The sequence below is a fragment of the Mustelus asterias genome, chromosome 15, assembly GCF_964213995.1.
Source record: "Mustelus asterias chromosome 15, sMusAst1.hap1.1, whole genome shotgun sequence".
NCBI lineage: Eukaryota > Metazoa > Chordata > Chondrichthyes > Carcharhiniformes > Triakidae > Mustelus > Mustelus asterias.
This window is the reverse complement of record NC_135815.1, coordinates 87,973,220-87,986,141: the sequence shown is the minus strand read 5'-3', so window position 1 is coordinate 87,986,141 and position 12,922 is coordinate 87,973,220. Positions and strand designations below refer to the sequence as shown.

The 12,922-nt window shown below is 46.6% G+C and overlaps 2 protein-coding genes across 5 annotated transcripts in view; one reads left to right on the top strand and one right to left on the bottom strand.

Annotated features, from left to right (window-relative positions):
• Window positions 1–5,466, top strand: part of bud23 (BUD23 rRNA methyltransferase and ribosome maturation factor) — a 33,655-nt gene extending 28,189 nt beyond the window's left edge. The window contains exons 11-12 of one of the 2 annotated variants that reach the window (XM_078230287.1): window positions 2,181–2,270; window positions 3,266–5,466. In XM_078230287.1, coding sequence (XP_078086413.1) covers window positions 2,181–2,270; window positions 3,266–3,320 — 145 coding nt within the window. In that variant the 3' untranslated portion in view covers window positions 3,321–5,466. The remainder of the gene's footprint in view (window positions 1–2,180; window positions 2,271–3,265) is intronic. The other variant, XM_078230288.1, reaches the window with a different exon arrangement.
• rnaset2 (ribonuclease T2) overlaps window positions 4,960–12,922 on the bottom strand; it is a 30,374-nt gene continuing 22,411 nt past the window's right edge. For all 3 annotated transcript variants that reach the window (XM_078230290.1, XM_078230291.1, XM_078230292.1), the window contains exons 7-10: window positions 12,618–12,731; window positions 9,555–9,600; window positions 9,378–9,452; window positions 4,960–8,331 (exon numbers count right to left, since the gene is read on the bottom strand). In XM_078230290.1, the coding sequence (XP_078086416.1) occupies window positions 8,119–8,331; window positions 9,378–9,452; window positions 9,555–9,600; window positions 12,618–12,731 (448 nt within the window). In that variant the 3' untranslated portion in view covers window positions 4,960–8,118. The remainder of the gene's footprint in view (window positions 8,332–9,377; window positions 9,453–9,554; window positions 9,601–12,617; window positions 12,732–12,922) is intronic.

The following is a 12,922-nucleotide window of genomic DNA, read 5'->3' as shown; positions in this document are numbered from 1 at the left end:
ACATTGGTAAGGCCACACTTGGAATACTGTGTACAGTTCTGGTCACTCTATTATAGAAAGAATATTATTAAACTAGAAAGAATGCAGAAAAGATTTACTAGGATGCTACTGGGACTTGATGATTTGAGTTATAAGGAGAGGCTGGTTAGACTGGGACTTTTTTCCCTGGAGCGTAGGAGGCTTAGGGGTGATCTTATAGAGGTCTATAAAATAATGAGGGGCATAGATCAGCTAGAAAGTCAACATCTTTTCCCAAAGGTAGGGGAGTCTAAAACTAGAGGGCATAGGGTTTGTGAGAGGGGAGAGATACAAAAGGGTCCAGAGGGGCAATCTTTTCACACATGGTGGTGTGTCTGGAATGAGCTGCCAGAGGTGGTAGTAGAAACGGGTACAATGTTGTCTCTTAAGCGTTTAGACAGTTACATGGGTAAGATGGGTATAGAGGGATATGGGCCAAATGCGGACAATTGGGACTAGCTTAGTGGTTAAACAAAAAGGACAAGTTGGGCCGAAGGGCCTGTTTCCATGCTGTAAATCTCTATGACTCTATAACACAATGTTCCTGGAGTGGGAAGTGGGCAGGAGAATAGCCGGGTTTTCCTTGTCCAGTCACTGTACGGGGATCTCTACTGGGAAAGTGATTGTTAAACGGGGATAGTATTGGATTGCAATATGATCTGTCGCGGTGGTTAAATATTCTGCAGACATGGCTCCCATGTAAATGGTGGATTTGTGGTTGGTGAGAAGTCTGGGTGGGTGCAGTAATGAAGGGCCATCTATACCCGTGGACCATGCCCCACAGCCACCCCTCCAGCATAGTTCAGTGCTTTCAGCTTCGTTGAAAGCAAGTCCAGGAACCCACAGGAGCATTGTGAAAGGTACACTCCTGGATTTAGATCTGAATCAGGGTAGTGGCTGTACCCATAATAGAAACAGAAAATGCTGCATAAGCTCAGCAGGTCTGACAGCATCTCTGGAGAGAGAAACAGAGTTAACATTTCGAGTCTGGGTAGAAATGTAGTGGATTATTCGTTGTAAATGGAGGAGTTAGTAAGAAGTCTCACAACACCAGGTTAAAGTCCAACAGGTTTATTTGGAATCGGGAGCTTTTGGAGAGCCGCTCCTTCATCACCTTCCTCCACATCATGGAGGAGTTGTGCAGAATAGAAGGTCAGGGATAGGTCGGAGTTAAGAAGAGATTGATAAAGATGTCATGGGCACAAGACAAAAGGGAGTGTTAATGGTGGCATTAAGGACTAAAGGTGCTGATAGTGGCATAAAGGTAAGATGGCATGTACCGACAGCTTCTCCCCTACTGTCATCAGACCTATGAATGGTCTTCTCCTATACTAAGCTAATCCTTCCCTTCACCCTATCTGAAGCTGCAACATATGTTTTGCATTCTTTTCCTTTTCCCGCATGTACTCTATGAACGGTATGCCTTGTCTGTATAGCGTGCAGGAAACCATACCACTGTATCCCAGTGCAGGTGACAATAAATCAAATCAAAGCAAAGGTTCAGTGGGAGCAAAACTTAAGAACAAGTGACAGATGGCCCTGTGGGGCAGGGGGAATGGGAGTGTTTGCATTGGGATAAACCAAGTAACAAAAACAAGCGGGTGAAAATGGAGGAGAAAGTTCACGGTCTAGTGGTTGTACCCAACAGTGTCCCCAGGTTCTATAAATCCGGCAAGGTTCCTGTGACTGACCATCTATATCCATCCATATGTGAAATGTGCACATGCAAACATTAATCGCGGAGACAATCAAGTTTCTCTGTAATGCACAAGTGCTCAGGTTGACTCTTGCTGTCTTAAGTTAGTAAGAGCAGCACTTCTCAAAGTGGCTGTCAACAGATAGAGCCTGTGGGGCCGTGCCTCAATGCCTCTGCGGTGAGGGCGCATGGAAGAGGGGTGAAGGATTAGTCACATTTCCAGCACTCCGCTGGAGAACTCGTAATTCCGTTTCGTCCTTCCAGCAAAATTCATGACATAACACATTGGAGAAACAAAAGCTCATCATCAGGCAGGTGGAAACCTGGGCCAGGGAGATCATTAGAGGCCTTAAATTAGAACAGGTAAGTAACAAAGCTTTGTAAAGAGCAAATCCCTGAAGCCTGGGCTGGGTGATATCAGCACCCATTCGTTATCTGAACTAACGCTTCTGTTTCCTGTCTGCAGGTTGAGATTTAAAAACTTGAAAGGGAAGCCTGTAAAAAGAAGCAGGGATTGGATTCTGGAGAAGAAGGAGCGTCGGAGGCGTCAGGGAAGGTGAGGGGGGTCGCGGGGGTGGGTGGGGGGAGGATGGGTCGGGGGTGGGGGGGGGAGGATGGGTCGGGGGTCGGGAGAGGGGGGTGGTCGTGGTGCTTGCTGCGCGTAATGAGAAAGCTCAAAGTGGTGGACATGTTATCTCCCTGCTCTTCTCTCGAGCTGTTCAGTGTGTTGAAGGTGTGTACACCCGTGCGGCAAGGTTCCTATATGAAATGAGATTCCCGTCCTGGCAATACACATCATTCTGTTCCTCGTCACTGCGAGTACACCACTCCATCCCGAAATGATGGCATTGTTCCTTCCTCTGGGATGCGGAGTGAAAGTAGGGAAAGATTTTTCCCAGTAAATCAGAAGCCTCTCTATTCCCTTTCGCAGAAAATTCCTTGACCTCGATTGTCATGGTCAGTGCAGTGGTGGAACAGGATGGAATTCTTCCCTGGAATAAAATGGAAGATACCCCTATCCTTGACTCGGTCACCATGCTAAAGGGAGCATTGGCCTGTTCTCTCTCTCTCTTGGTATCATTCAGATGGAGGGAGGCCATTTGGCCCATCATTATTCTGCACATGCTCATTCCAACTCGTCCTTCCCATTCCAGTCCCGTTCTCCTCCCCTTTCCTCAACTTTGCAAATGAACAATGCGTTTGATGTCAGTTTACTTCAATTATTTAACAATCCACTTGGAAGTAAATTGGAAAGGAATTGTGAATGTTTTATCCAAAGATGTACAGGTTAGGTGAACTGGTCATGCTAAATTGCCCCCTTTGTCCCAAGATGTGTAGGTTAGGGGGATTAGCGGGGTAAATATATGTGATTACGGGAATAGAGCCAGGGTGGGATGCTTTGTCAGAGAGTTGGTGCAGACTCAATGGGCCCAATGGCCTCCCTTCTGCACTGTATGGATTTTATGATTCTATCCAGGGTGCAGTTTAAAGATTGATGCTCACAACTGGTGCACAGATTTTTAACTCTTCTCCCCTCTCCTCCCTCCCCAGGACTGTTCGAAATGACACAAAGTACACGGGCAGGAAGAGGAAAACCCGTTTTTAGCGTGAAAATGTTCTTGGCTCGGAGAGTTTAGTTTCTGCGGAAGTACCTGCAAGATGTCCCGAGGCTGAAGATAGCCCCGATATTCCCAGCAACGCTGGCACAATGTTACATTCACAACCCTGTGGTCCGTGGCCACGCCAAACCCGTACCAGGGCTGGGCTTTCCATGTCTGACAGCCATCACAAGGGCCTTGTTGGTTTTGTGAACAGTAAATAGTATAAATGGAATTGCTTCTTCCTGTGTCCTCGTCGCTGCTTCCTTTTGTGACTTTTCCGAATTTGGAGCGTTCTATGTTGTCCATTCCTTGACCACAGCTTAAACACGGAGTGCTGGGTATAATATCACATCCTTTCATGAACAGATCATGAACTTAGTACAGGAAAAAGGGTTCAGTGCCTTTGAATCCTGTTTTTAAACAGTGTGAGATTGCAGAAGATGACTGGTCAAAACCCACTGCTGCTGCTTTAACAAATTATGAAGGATGAGTGGATATTCAACTGGGCAGTTGAACAATTGAATCTATTTTGTGAAGTATCTACTGTGGGGAATTTCGGCAAATTATTTTAAAAGTTTCTTTTCAATCCTAATACAGTCTTCCTGTTAATCAGAGAATCCCCACAGTGCAGAAGGCCATTCAGCCCATCGAGCCTGCACCAACAACAATCCCACGTATTTACCCTGCTAATCCCCCTGACACTAGGGGACAATTTCCCATGGCCAATCCACCTAACCCTCGCATCTTTGAGGTGTGGGAGGAAACCAGAGCACCCGGAGGAAACCCACGCAGACACGGGGGGGAATGTGTAAACTCCACGCAATCACCCGAGGCCGGAATTGAACCAGGGTCCTTGGTGCTGTGAGGTAGTGGTGCTGACCACTGCGCCGCCCTGTTTTAATGAGTCCCATTAAACTGTGGAGTGCTGATTGCTTTATGGGGCATTTACTGTCTCAGACTGAAGCACAGTCCAATTGATTCTTGGTGTCAGGGGGATGATGTGGAGATGCCGGCGTTGGACTGGGGTGAACACAGTAAGAAGTCTCACAACACCAGGTTAAAGTCCAACAGGTTTATTTGGTAGCAAATACCATAAGCTTTCAGAGCGCTGCTCCTTCGTCAGATGGAGTGGAAACCTGCTCTCAAACAGGGCACAGAGATACAAAATCAAGTTACAGAATACTGATTAGAATGCAAATCCCTAAAGCCAACCAGATCTTAAAGGTACAGACAATGTGTGTGGAGGGAGCATTAACCACTGGTTAAAGAGATGTGTATTGTCTCCAGACAGAACAGCTAGTGAGATTCTGTAAGCCCAGGAGGCAAGCTGTGGGGGTTACTGATAATGTGACATAAATCCAACATCCCGGTTTAGGCCGTCCTCGTGTGTGGAACTTGGCTATCAGTTTCTGCTCAGCGACTCTGCGCTGTCGTGTGTCGTGAAGGCCGCCTTGGAGAACGCTTACCTGAAGATCCAAGGCTGAATGCCCGTGACTCGGGGATGAGCAGGGTAGATATGTGGGCATAGGACCTAGGTGTGATTGTTCTTGGTGCAGACTCAATGGGCTCCTTCTGCACTGTAGGGATTCTATAATTCTGCTGGTGGAACAATCAGCCATGAAGCAATGGTCTGCTGTCCTCTTGATGAGTTCCTGATGAAATGAATACCGTCCCTGCTGTTTAAACACGTAGATCACAAAGCTGTGCCGCCCACACGATGGATTGAATTGCTGTTATCAAAGCCAAACTGTTTAACAAGCTGCTTTGACAAGAACTCTGCAACTGCCTTAATCACAGAGGCATCTTACTGAACAGTTCAGTGAAACCTGTACCAATTGGACAACTGCCCAAAATAACTTGTGTGGCAGAACATACAAGATATGCTCAGGAATAACAACCTTCAATGCATCAACTCCATTCGTGGTTTACCAGCAAACCTACTCTATCTGGAACTTCCACAATCAGATCACACACTTTTTAGAACTTGCGTTATAGCTGCCTCCAAAACCATCGCAGGTTCACCATGGCGGCAGCACAGGGTGGTTGGTAATGAATTCTTTTATCCAACATCCAAGGTGTCGGAGACTCCCTTCATCCATTGCAGTTTGATTTTAACAACAGTACACGCAATAAAAAAATTGTAAAAATACAGCCAGTTCCAGTCTGAGATGTTTAATATAAGGGTTTCATTGTATAATTCATCTTCCTTCACAGTGCATTTATTACCCATCCTACTTGTGGGCAGCTTGTTGGCTCTGTGGTTCACACTGCTACCTCTCAGCGCCTTGGGTGACTGTGTCTAATTTGCATGGGTTTCCTCCGGGTGCTCCAGTTTCCTCCCACACGCCAAAGGTGTGTGGGTTAGGTGAATTAGCTATGCTAAATTGCCCCTTAGTGTCGGGAGGAGGGAGTGGCGGCATTAGCAGGGTAGATATGTGGGGTTATGGGGATCAGGCCTGGCTGGGACTGTTGCTGGTGCAGTCTCAATGGGCTGAATGATCTCCTTTGGGTTTTATAGAATCTCTAATAACTTTGGACTAAAAACTTTTCATTGCGAATCCTTCCTGATCTCATCAATGGCTGACCATCCATTTTCTTAAACTCTGTTAAAGGTGTGTTAAAGGCAAGATCTTAACCGAGGAATTGTGAAATCATCCACCTCTATAACGACCTCAGTTTAAAAATGCACTCAGGACGGTTATTTTAGAAGAATTCTTTAATGATTTATTGAATTACATGGGTAACATTTCATGCAAATATTGACAAAGTCAGAAGAAAAAAACCCTTTATCTGGAAACTGCAGTAGTGTGATTTTACCAAGCCTTTCCTTTTGGCAAAACAAGTAAACTAAATGAAACAAACTGAGCGACGAAGTAAAAGGGGCAGCCCCTTAAAGGGAGGAGGGGTAACCACTCAAAACAAAAAACTTAAGCATAAAGGAAACTTAAAACATCAAACTAAAATGTGATTAAAAGGGTCAGTGACATGGTGGCAAAATGGTTAGCACTGCTGCCTCACAGCACCAGGGACCCAGGTCACTGTGTAGAGTTTGCACATTCTCCCCATGTCTGCGTGGGTTTCCTCCCACAATCCAAAGATATGCGGGTTAAGTTGATTGGCTACGCTAAATTGCCCCTTAGTGTTAGGGGGACCAGCTAGGGTAAATATGCAGGGTTATGGGGATAGGGCCTGGATGGGATTATGGTCTGTGCAGATGGGTCGAATGGCCTCCTTCTACACTGCAGGGATTCTAATACACCCCACCAAGCTGGATTTAATTATTCATTAGAAAAGTTATTTGAAAGCTTTGAAACAGATCTTAGATCTCCTTGAGTGGAACTATCACAGTGGTGATGGGTGATTTTGGCTCCTGAGACTGAGGTAGGTACACAAAGAGGCACCTCTTTCAAATACTTTCTAAACTAAGATTGATCGAAACAGCCACATGCACCACCAGCAAGTGTGAGAGAGAATTCTCCTCGAGGTAAAGTGCACAGGAAGCTGGATTGAATGTTGTGTGGTGTGGGGCCCATGTGTTCACTAACCACCAGTTGTGAGGAAGCTCCAGTTGCATAGCCTGGCACTTCCTCATGGGTAAGGGAACGACACTGAGTGGCAGGTGAGAAGAAACAAGAGCACAAATTACTAAAGATTTAAAGGCAAAAACTAGGCTGCATTTCCTCATCCTATTCACCGATGAAACAATATTTGTTTCCCCATATTCAAGCACCAAGGTTGAATGCATCGCCAGTCCAAAGAAAATTACAACACAGCTACAGGCCCTTCGGCCTTCCAAGCCTGCACCAACCATGTTGCCCGACTGAACTAAAGCCCCCTATCCTTCCGGGGACCATATCCCTCTATTCCCATCCTATTAGTGTATTTGTCAAGACGCCCCTTAAAACTCACTATCGTATCTGCTTCCATTACCTCCCCCGGCAGCGAGTTCCAGGCACCCACCACCCTCTGTGTAAAAAAAAAACCTGCCTCGTACATCTTTAAACCTTGCCCCTCGCACCTAAAACCTATGTCCCCCAGTAATTGACTCTTCCACCCTGGGAAAAAGCTTCTGACTATCCACTCTGTCCATGCCCCTCATAATCTTGTCGACTTCTATCAGGTCGCCCCTCAACCTCCGTCGCTCCAGTGAGAACAAACCAGGTTTCTCCAACCTCTCCTCGTAGCTAATGCCCTCCATGCCAGGCAACATCCTGGCAAATCTTTTCTGTACCCTCTCCAAAGCCTCCACATCCTTCTGGTAGTGTGGCGGCCAGAATTGAACACTATATTCCAAGTGCGGCCTAAATAAGGTTCTACAAAGGTGAAACATGACTTGCCAATTTTTAAACTCAATGTCCTGGCCAACATCAAACATCATAATAAAATTGGTGACTATCTGACACACCAGTTAAATCACCCACACTATAAAGGTAAGCCTCTTTTAAATTGAGATATAAAAGTTTATCTTGGCAGTAATTTAGATACAAGCTACAAAATCTATTAAAATCGTTTGTTTTCAGTAATGCTGCACATAAGTGTTAATGTGATTTTGGAAATGGTGTTTAACACACAAAAAAAGACATTAAATGCTAGAAAAATCACATTGGAGACATGTACTTGCCCTCATAGGATGATGTCTGACCCACTGCATTGCCCACACTGCCCATCCCACTGTGTATTGTTAACACTCTTCTTTTCAATGTTAAAATGTGGCACTGTTCCCAAACTGACAGCTTATACCCTGTGAGCAACACTAAAGACACCAATGCTTTGTACACTCCAGTGAACTAGCGGCACAGAACATCACTGCGACCGCTGCCTTCTCTCCCGCAGGCGTTTTATCGGAGGGTAATAGACGTCCTGGTCACGGCGACACACGGAAAAGCCCAAGTAGGTGGTGCGCTGTCCGTCATTCCCCGAGGCAAGCGTGTGAGGCATAGTTTCGGTGCAGTTCATCAGCTGAAAGTCTTTGGTGAAACAGAGTTCGATCTGGCCCAGTATTTGCACCGCGCTTTCCTACGTTTGGGGAAGTGGTGGAAATAAAACAACCATGTAAACAACTGAGCTCCAAGCGAGGCTTTTGTTTTCTAAAGCAAAACCAATCCAAAGTGTTTAAAATCACATATTTATAATCAAGTAAAGTCATTTCAAATCGACTTGCAAGCAATTGTAGACTCAAATCTCGGAATTGCAAATCACCATTTAACCTCAATTCTCAGACTTGGAGATTTAAACTTGCTGCAAACACCAAGTGATTCCTGTGTAATCTCCCCCCCCTGCAATCCCGTCAACATGAGCTATCACTGCTGGTACTGGGATAATCGCTCAACACTAAATCAGTCGACACTAATCAGTCTTCGTATTGCATCAGTTTTACACAGGGCAGCATGGTGCGTTAGCATTGCTGCCTCACAGCGCCAAGGACCTGGGTTCAATTCCCAGCTTGGGTCACTGTCTGTGCGGAGTTTGCACGTTCTCCCCGTGGGTTTCCTCCGGGTGCTCCGGTTTCCTCCCACAGTCCGAAAGACGTGCTGGTTGGGTACGTTGGCCATGCTAAAGTCTCCCTCAGTGTACCCGGACAGGCGACTAGGGGATTTTCACAGTAACTTCATTGCTGTATTAATGTAAGCCGACTTGTGACACTAATAAAAATGAGCTTTAAACAGTGTGGGCTAGCTGGATGGAACAGAATACGGGTGGCACAGTGGTTAGCACTGCTGCCTCACAGCGCCAGGGAGCTGGGTTCGATCCCTGGCTTGGGCGAGTTTGCACATTCTCCCCATGTCTGCGTGGGTTTCCTCCCACAGTCCGAAAGACGTGCTGGTTAGGTGCATTGACCCATACAGGCGCTGGACTGTAACTGCATTGCAGTGTTAATGTAAGCCTCACTTGTGACTAATAAATAAACCTCAAACTTTTGGCATCCAGATTTTGGATTCGCAAACAGCAGCCAGGTAAATCATGGAGAAAAAGTATTGAAAATTTTAAGTTTTATATCAAGATCTTATAATTTACTTGAAGTCAGGTTTAGATTGGGACTGGAAGCAGAAAGCATACGTTACCCCAGTCGGAGGGAGGCACTGAATCTTCGGTATCACTCGATAGGATGACAAGAGTGCATTTTCAATTTTCTCCATCTAAATGTGAGAATGTTACCATAAGGATTGGAGCAGAAAGAGGCGCAAAGCACAGGACAAATTCAAGATGCTCTGAAGGACAAAACACCAGTGAATACTCACCCTATAATAGTTGGGCGATGGCAAAATACCAAACTTCACAAGAACACTGAATAAAAGTTTAAAAGAACCGTCAATCTCTAGTCAACAAATTGCTGATCTGATATAAATATCCTCAATCATAGAATCCTTACAGTGCAGGAGGAGGCCATTCGGCGCATCGAGCCTGCACCGACTAACAGTCCCACCCAGGCCCTATCCCTGTAACCCCACCCTGCTAATCCCCCTGACACTAAGGGGCAATTTAGCATGGCCAGTCAGCCTAACACGCACAACTTTGGATCTAACCAACACAAAGTATTAGGGTGGCACGGTGGTTAGCACTGCTGCCTCACAGCGCCAGGGACCCGGGTTCAATTCTGGCCTTGGGTCACTGTCTGTGTGGAGTTTGCACATTCTCCCCGTGTCTGCGTGGGTTTCCTCTGGGTGCTCCGGTTTCCTCCCACAGTCCAAGATGTGCCAGTTAGGTTGATTGGCCATACTAAATTGACCAGAATGTCAGGGGATATGTGGGGCTAATATGTGGGGCTAATATGTGGGGCTAATATGTGGGGCTAATATGTGGGGCTAATATGTGGGGCTAATATGTGGGGCTAATATGTGGGGCTAATATGTGGGGCTAATATGTGGGGCTAATATGTGGGGCTAATATGTGGGGCTAATATGTGGGGCTAATATGTGGGGCTAATATGTGGGGCTAATATGTGGGGCTAATATGTGGGGCTAATATGTGGGGCTAATATGTGGGGCTAATATGTGGGGCTAATATGTGGGGCTAATATGTGGGGCTAATATGTGGGGCTAATATGTGGGGCTAATATGTGGGGCTAATATGTGGGGCTAATATGTGGGGCTAATATGTGGGGCTAATATGTGGGGCTAATATGTGGGGCTAATATGTGGGGCTAATATGTGGGGCTAATATGCGGGGCTAATATGCGGGGCTAATATGCGGGGCTAATATGCGGGGCTAATATGCGGGGCTAATATGCGGGGCTAATATGCGGGGCTAATATGCGGGGCTAATATGCGGGGCTAATATGCGGGGCTAATATGCGGGGCTAATATGCGGGGCTAATATGCGGGGCTAATATGCGGGGCTAATATGCGGGGCTAATATGCGGGGCTAATATGCGGGGCTAATATGCGGGGCTAATATGCGGGGCTAATATGCGGGGCTAATATGCGGGGCTAATATGCGGGGCTAATATGCGGGGCTAATATGCGGGGCTAATATGCGGGGCTAATATGCGGGGCTAATATGCGGGGCTAATATGCGGGGCTAATATGCGGGGCTAATATCCGGGGCTAATATGCGGGGCTAATATGCGGGGCTAATATGCGGGGCTAATATGCGGGGCTAATATGCGGGGCTAATATGCGGGGCTAATATGCGGGGCTAATATGCGGGGCTAATATGCGGGGCTAATATGCGGGGCTAATATGCGGGGCTAATATGCGGGGCTAATATGCGGGGCTAATATGCGGGGCTAATATGTGGGGCTAATATGTGGGGCTAATATGTGGGGCTAATATGTGGGGCTAATATGTGGGGCTAATATGTGGGGCTAATATGTGGGGCTAATATGTGGGGCTAATATGTGGGGCTAATATGTGGGGCTAATATGTGGGGCTAATATGTGGGGCTAATATGTGGGGCTAATATGTGGGGCTAATATGTGGGGCTAATATGTGGGGCTAATATGTGGGGCTAATATGTGGGGCTAATATGTGGGGCTAATATGTGGGGCTAATATGTGGGGCTAATATGTGGGGCTAATATGTGGGGCTAATATGTGGGGCTAATATGTGGGGCTAATATGTGGGGCTAATATGTGGGGCTAATATGTGGGGCTAATATGTGGGGCTAATATGTGGGGCTAATATGTGGGGCTAATATGTGGGGCTAATATGTGGGGCTAATATGTGGGGCTAATATGTGGGGCTAATATGTGGGGCTAATATGTGGGGCTAATATGTGGGGCTAATATGTGGGGCTAATATGTGGGGCTAATATGTGGGGCTAATATGTGGGGCTAATATGTGGGGCTAATATGTGGGGCTAATATGTGGGGCTAATATGTGGGGCTAATATGTGGGGCTAATATGTGGGGCTAATATGTGGGGCTAATATGTGGGGCTAATATGTGGGGCTAATATGTGGGGCTAATATGTGGGGCTAATATGTGGGGCTAATATGTGGGGCTAATATGTGGGGCTAATATGTGGGGCTAATATGTGGGGCTAATATGTGGGGCTAATATGTGGGGCTAATATGTGGGGCTAATATGTGGGGCTAATATGTGGGGCTAATATGTGGGGCTAATATGTGGGGCTAATATGTGGGGCTAATATGTGGGGCTAATATGTGGGGCTAATATGTGGGGCTAATATGTGGGGCTAATATGTGGGGTTATGGGGATAGGGCCTGGGTGGGATTGTGGTCAGTGCAGACTCGATGGGCCAAATAGCCTCCTTCTGCACTGTAGGGATTCTAGGAGTAGAATGACATTGAATATTAAATCTGGATCTACATGTCTATATCTACATCTCTTGGACTATGGGAGGAAACTGGAGCATGTGAAGGAAACCTGCATAGGCACGGGGAGAATGTGCAGACTCCATGCAGAGAGTCCCCCAGGGCTGGAGTTGAACCCTGGTCCCTGGCACTGTGAGGCGGCAGTGCTAACTCACAGTGCCTCAAATTTTGCAGTACAAACATTTCTGTCAGTCACAGCACCGGGAAGGTATTAGCAACGATCGAATGGCGGAGCAGACTCGGATGGGCCGAATGGCCTAATTCTGCTCCTATATATCTTATGAACCTACAAGGAGAGGGATAGAGGTGGCTAGGAAAAGGACACGACTCAAAGCGCACAAATAGATCCAATGACGTCTTCGCCCATTTGGTTATACCCATTGTAGGATTTCCCTTCCGCTTTGAATACGCCCGAGACTTGGGAGAAAAACGTGAACCAAAGTTCCAGACAGGGCTGCTTCAGTGAGAAGAGGTTGGCTGGAATCTGAAATCTATTTAAAAAGAAAGGGTGGGGAGAGACTGGTTACCTGTTCAGGTTGATGCTTTGGTACAGTTCCAGTGCTTTACTGAAATACTTCTTCTGCGTGTCTACAGATTCCAGCGTAGCTGCACATGTACCATGTTTCTGCCATTCATGTTTCCTACATGGAGAGAGAGAGAGCCATGGTGTTAGAATCACAGAATCCTACAGTGCAGAAAGAGGCCATTCGGCCCATCGGGTCTGCACCGACCACGATCCCACCCAGGCCCTATCCACATATCCCTACATATTTACCCACTAACCCCTCTAACCTATGCATCCCGGGACACTAAAGGGCAATTTAGAATGGCC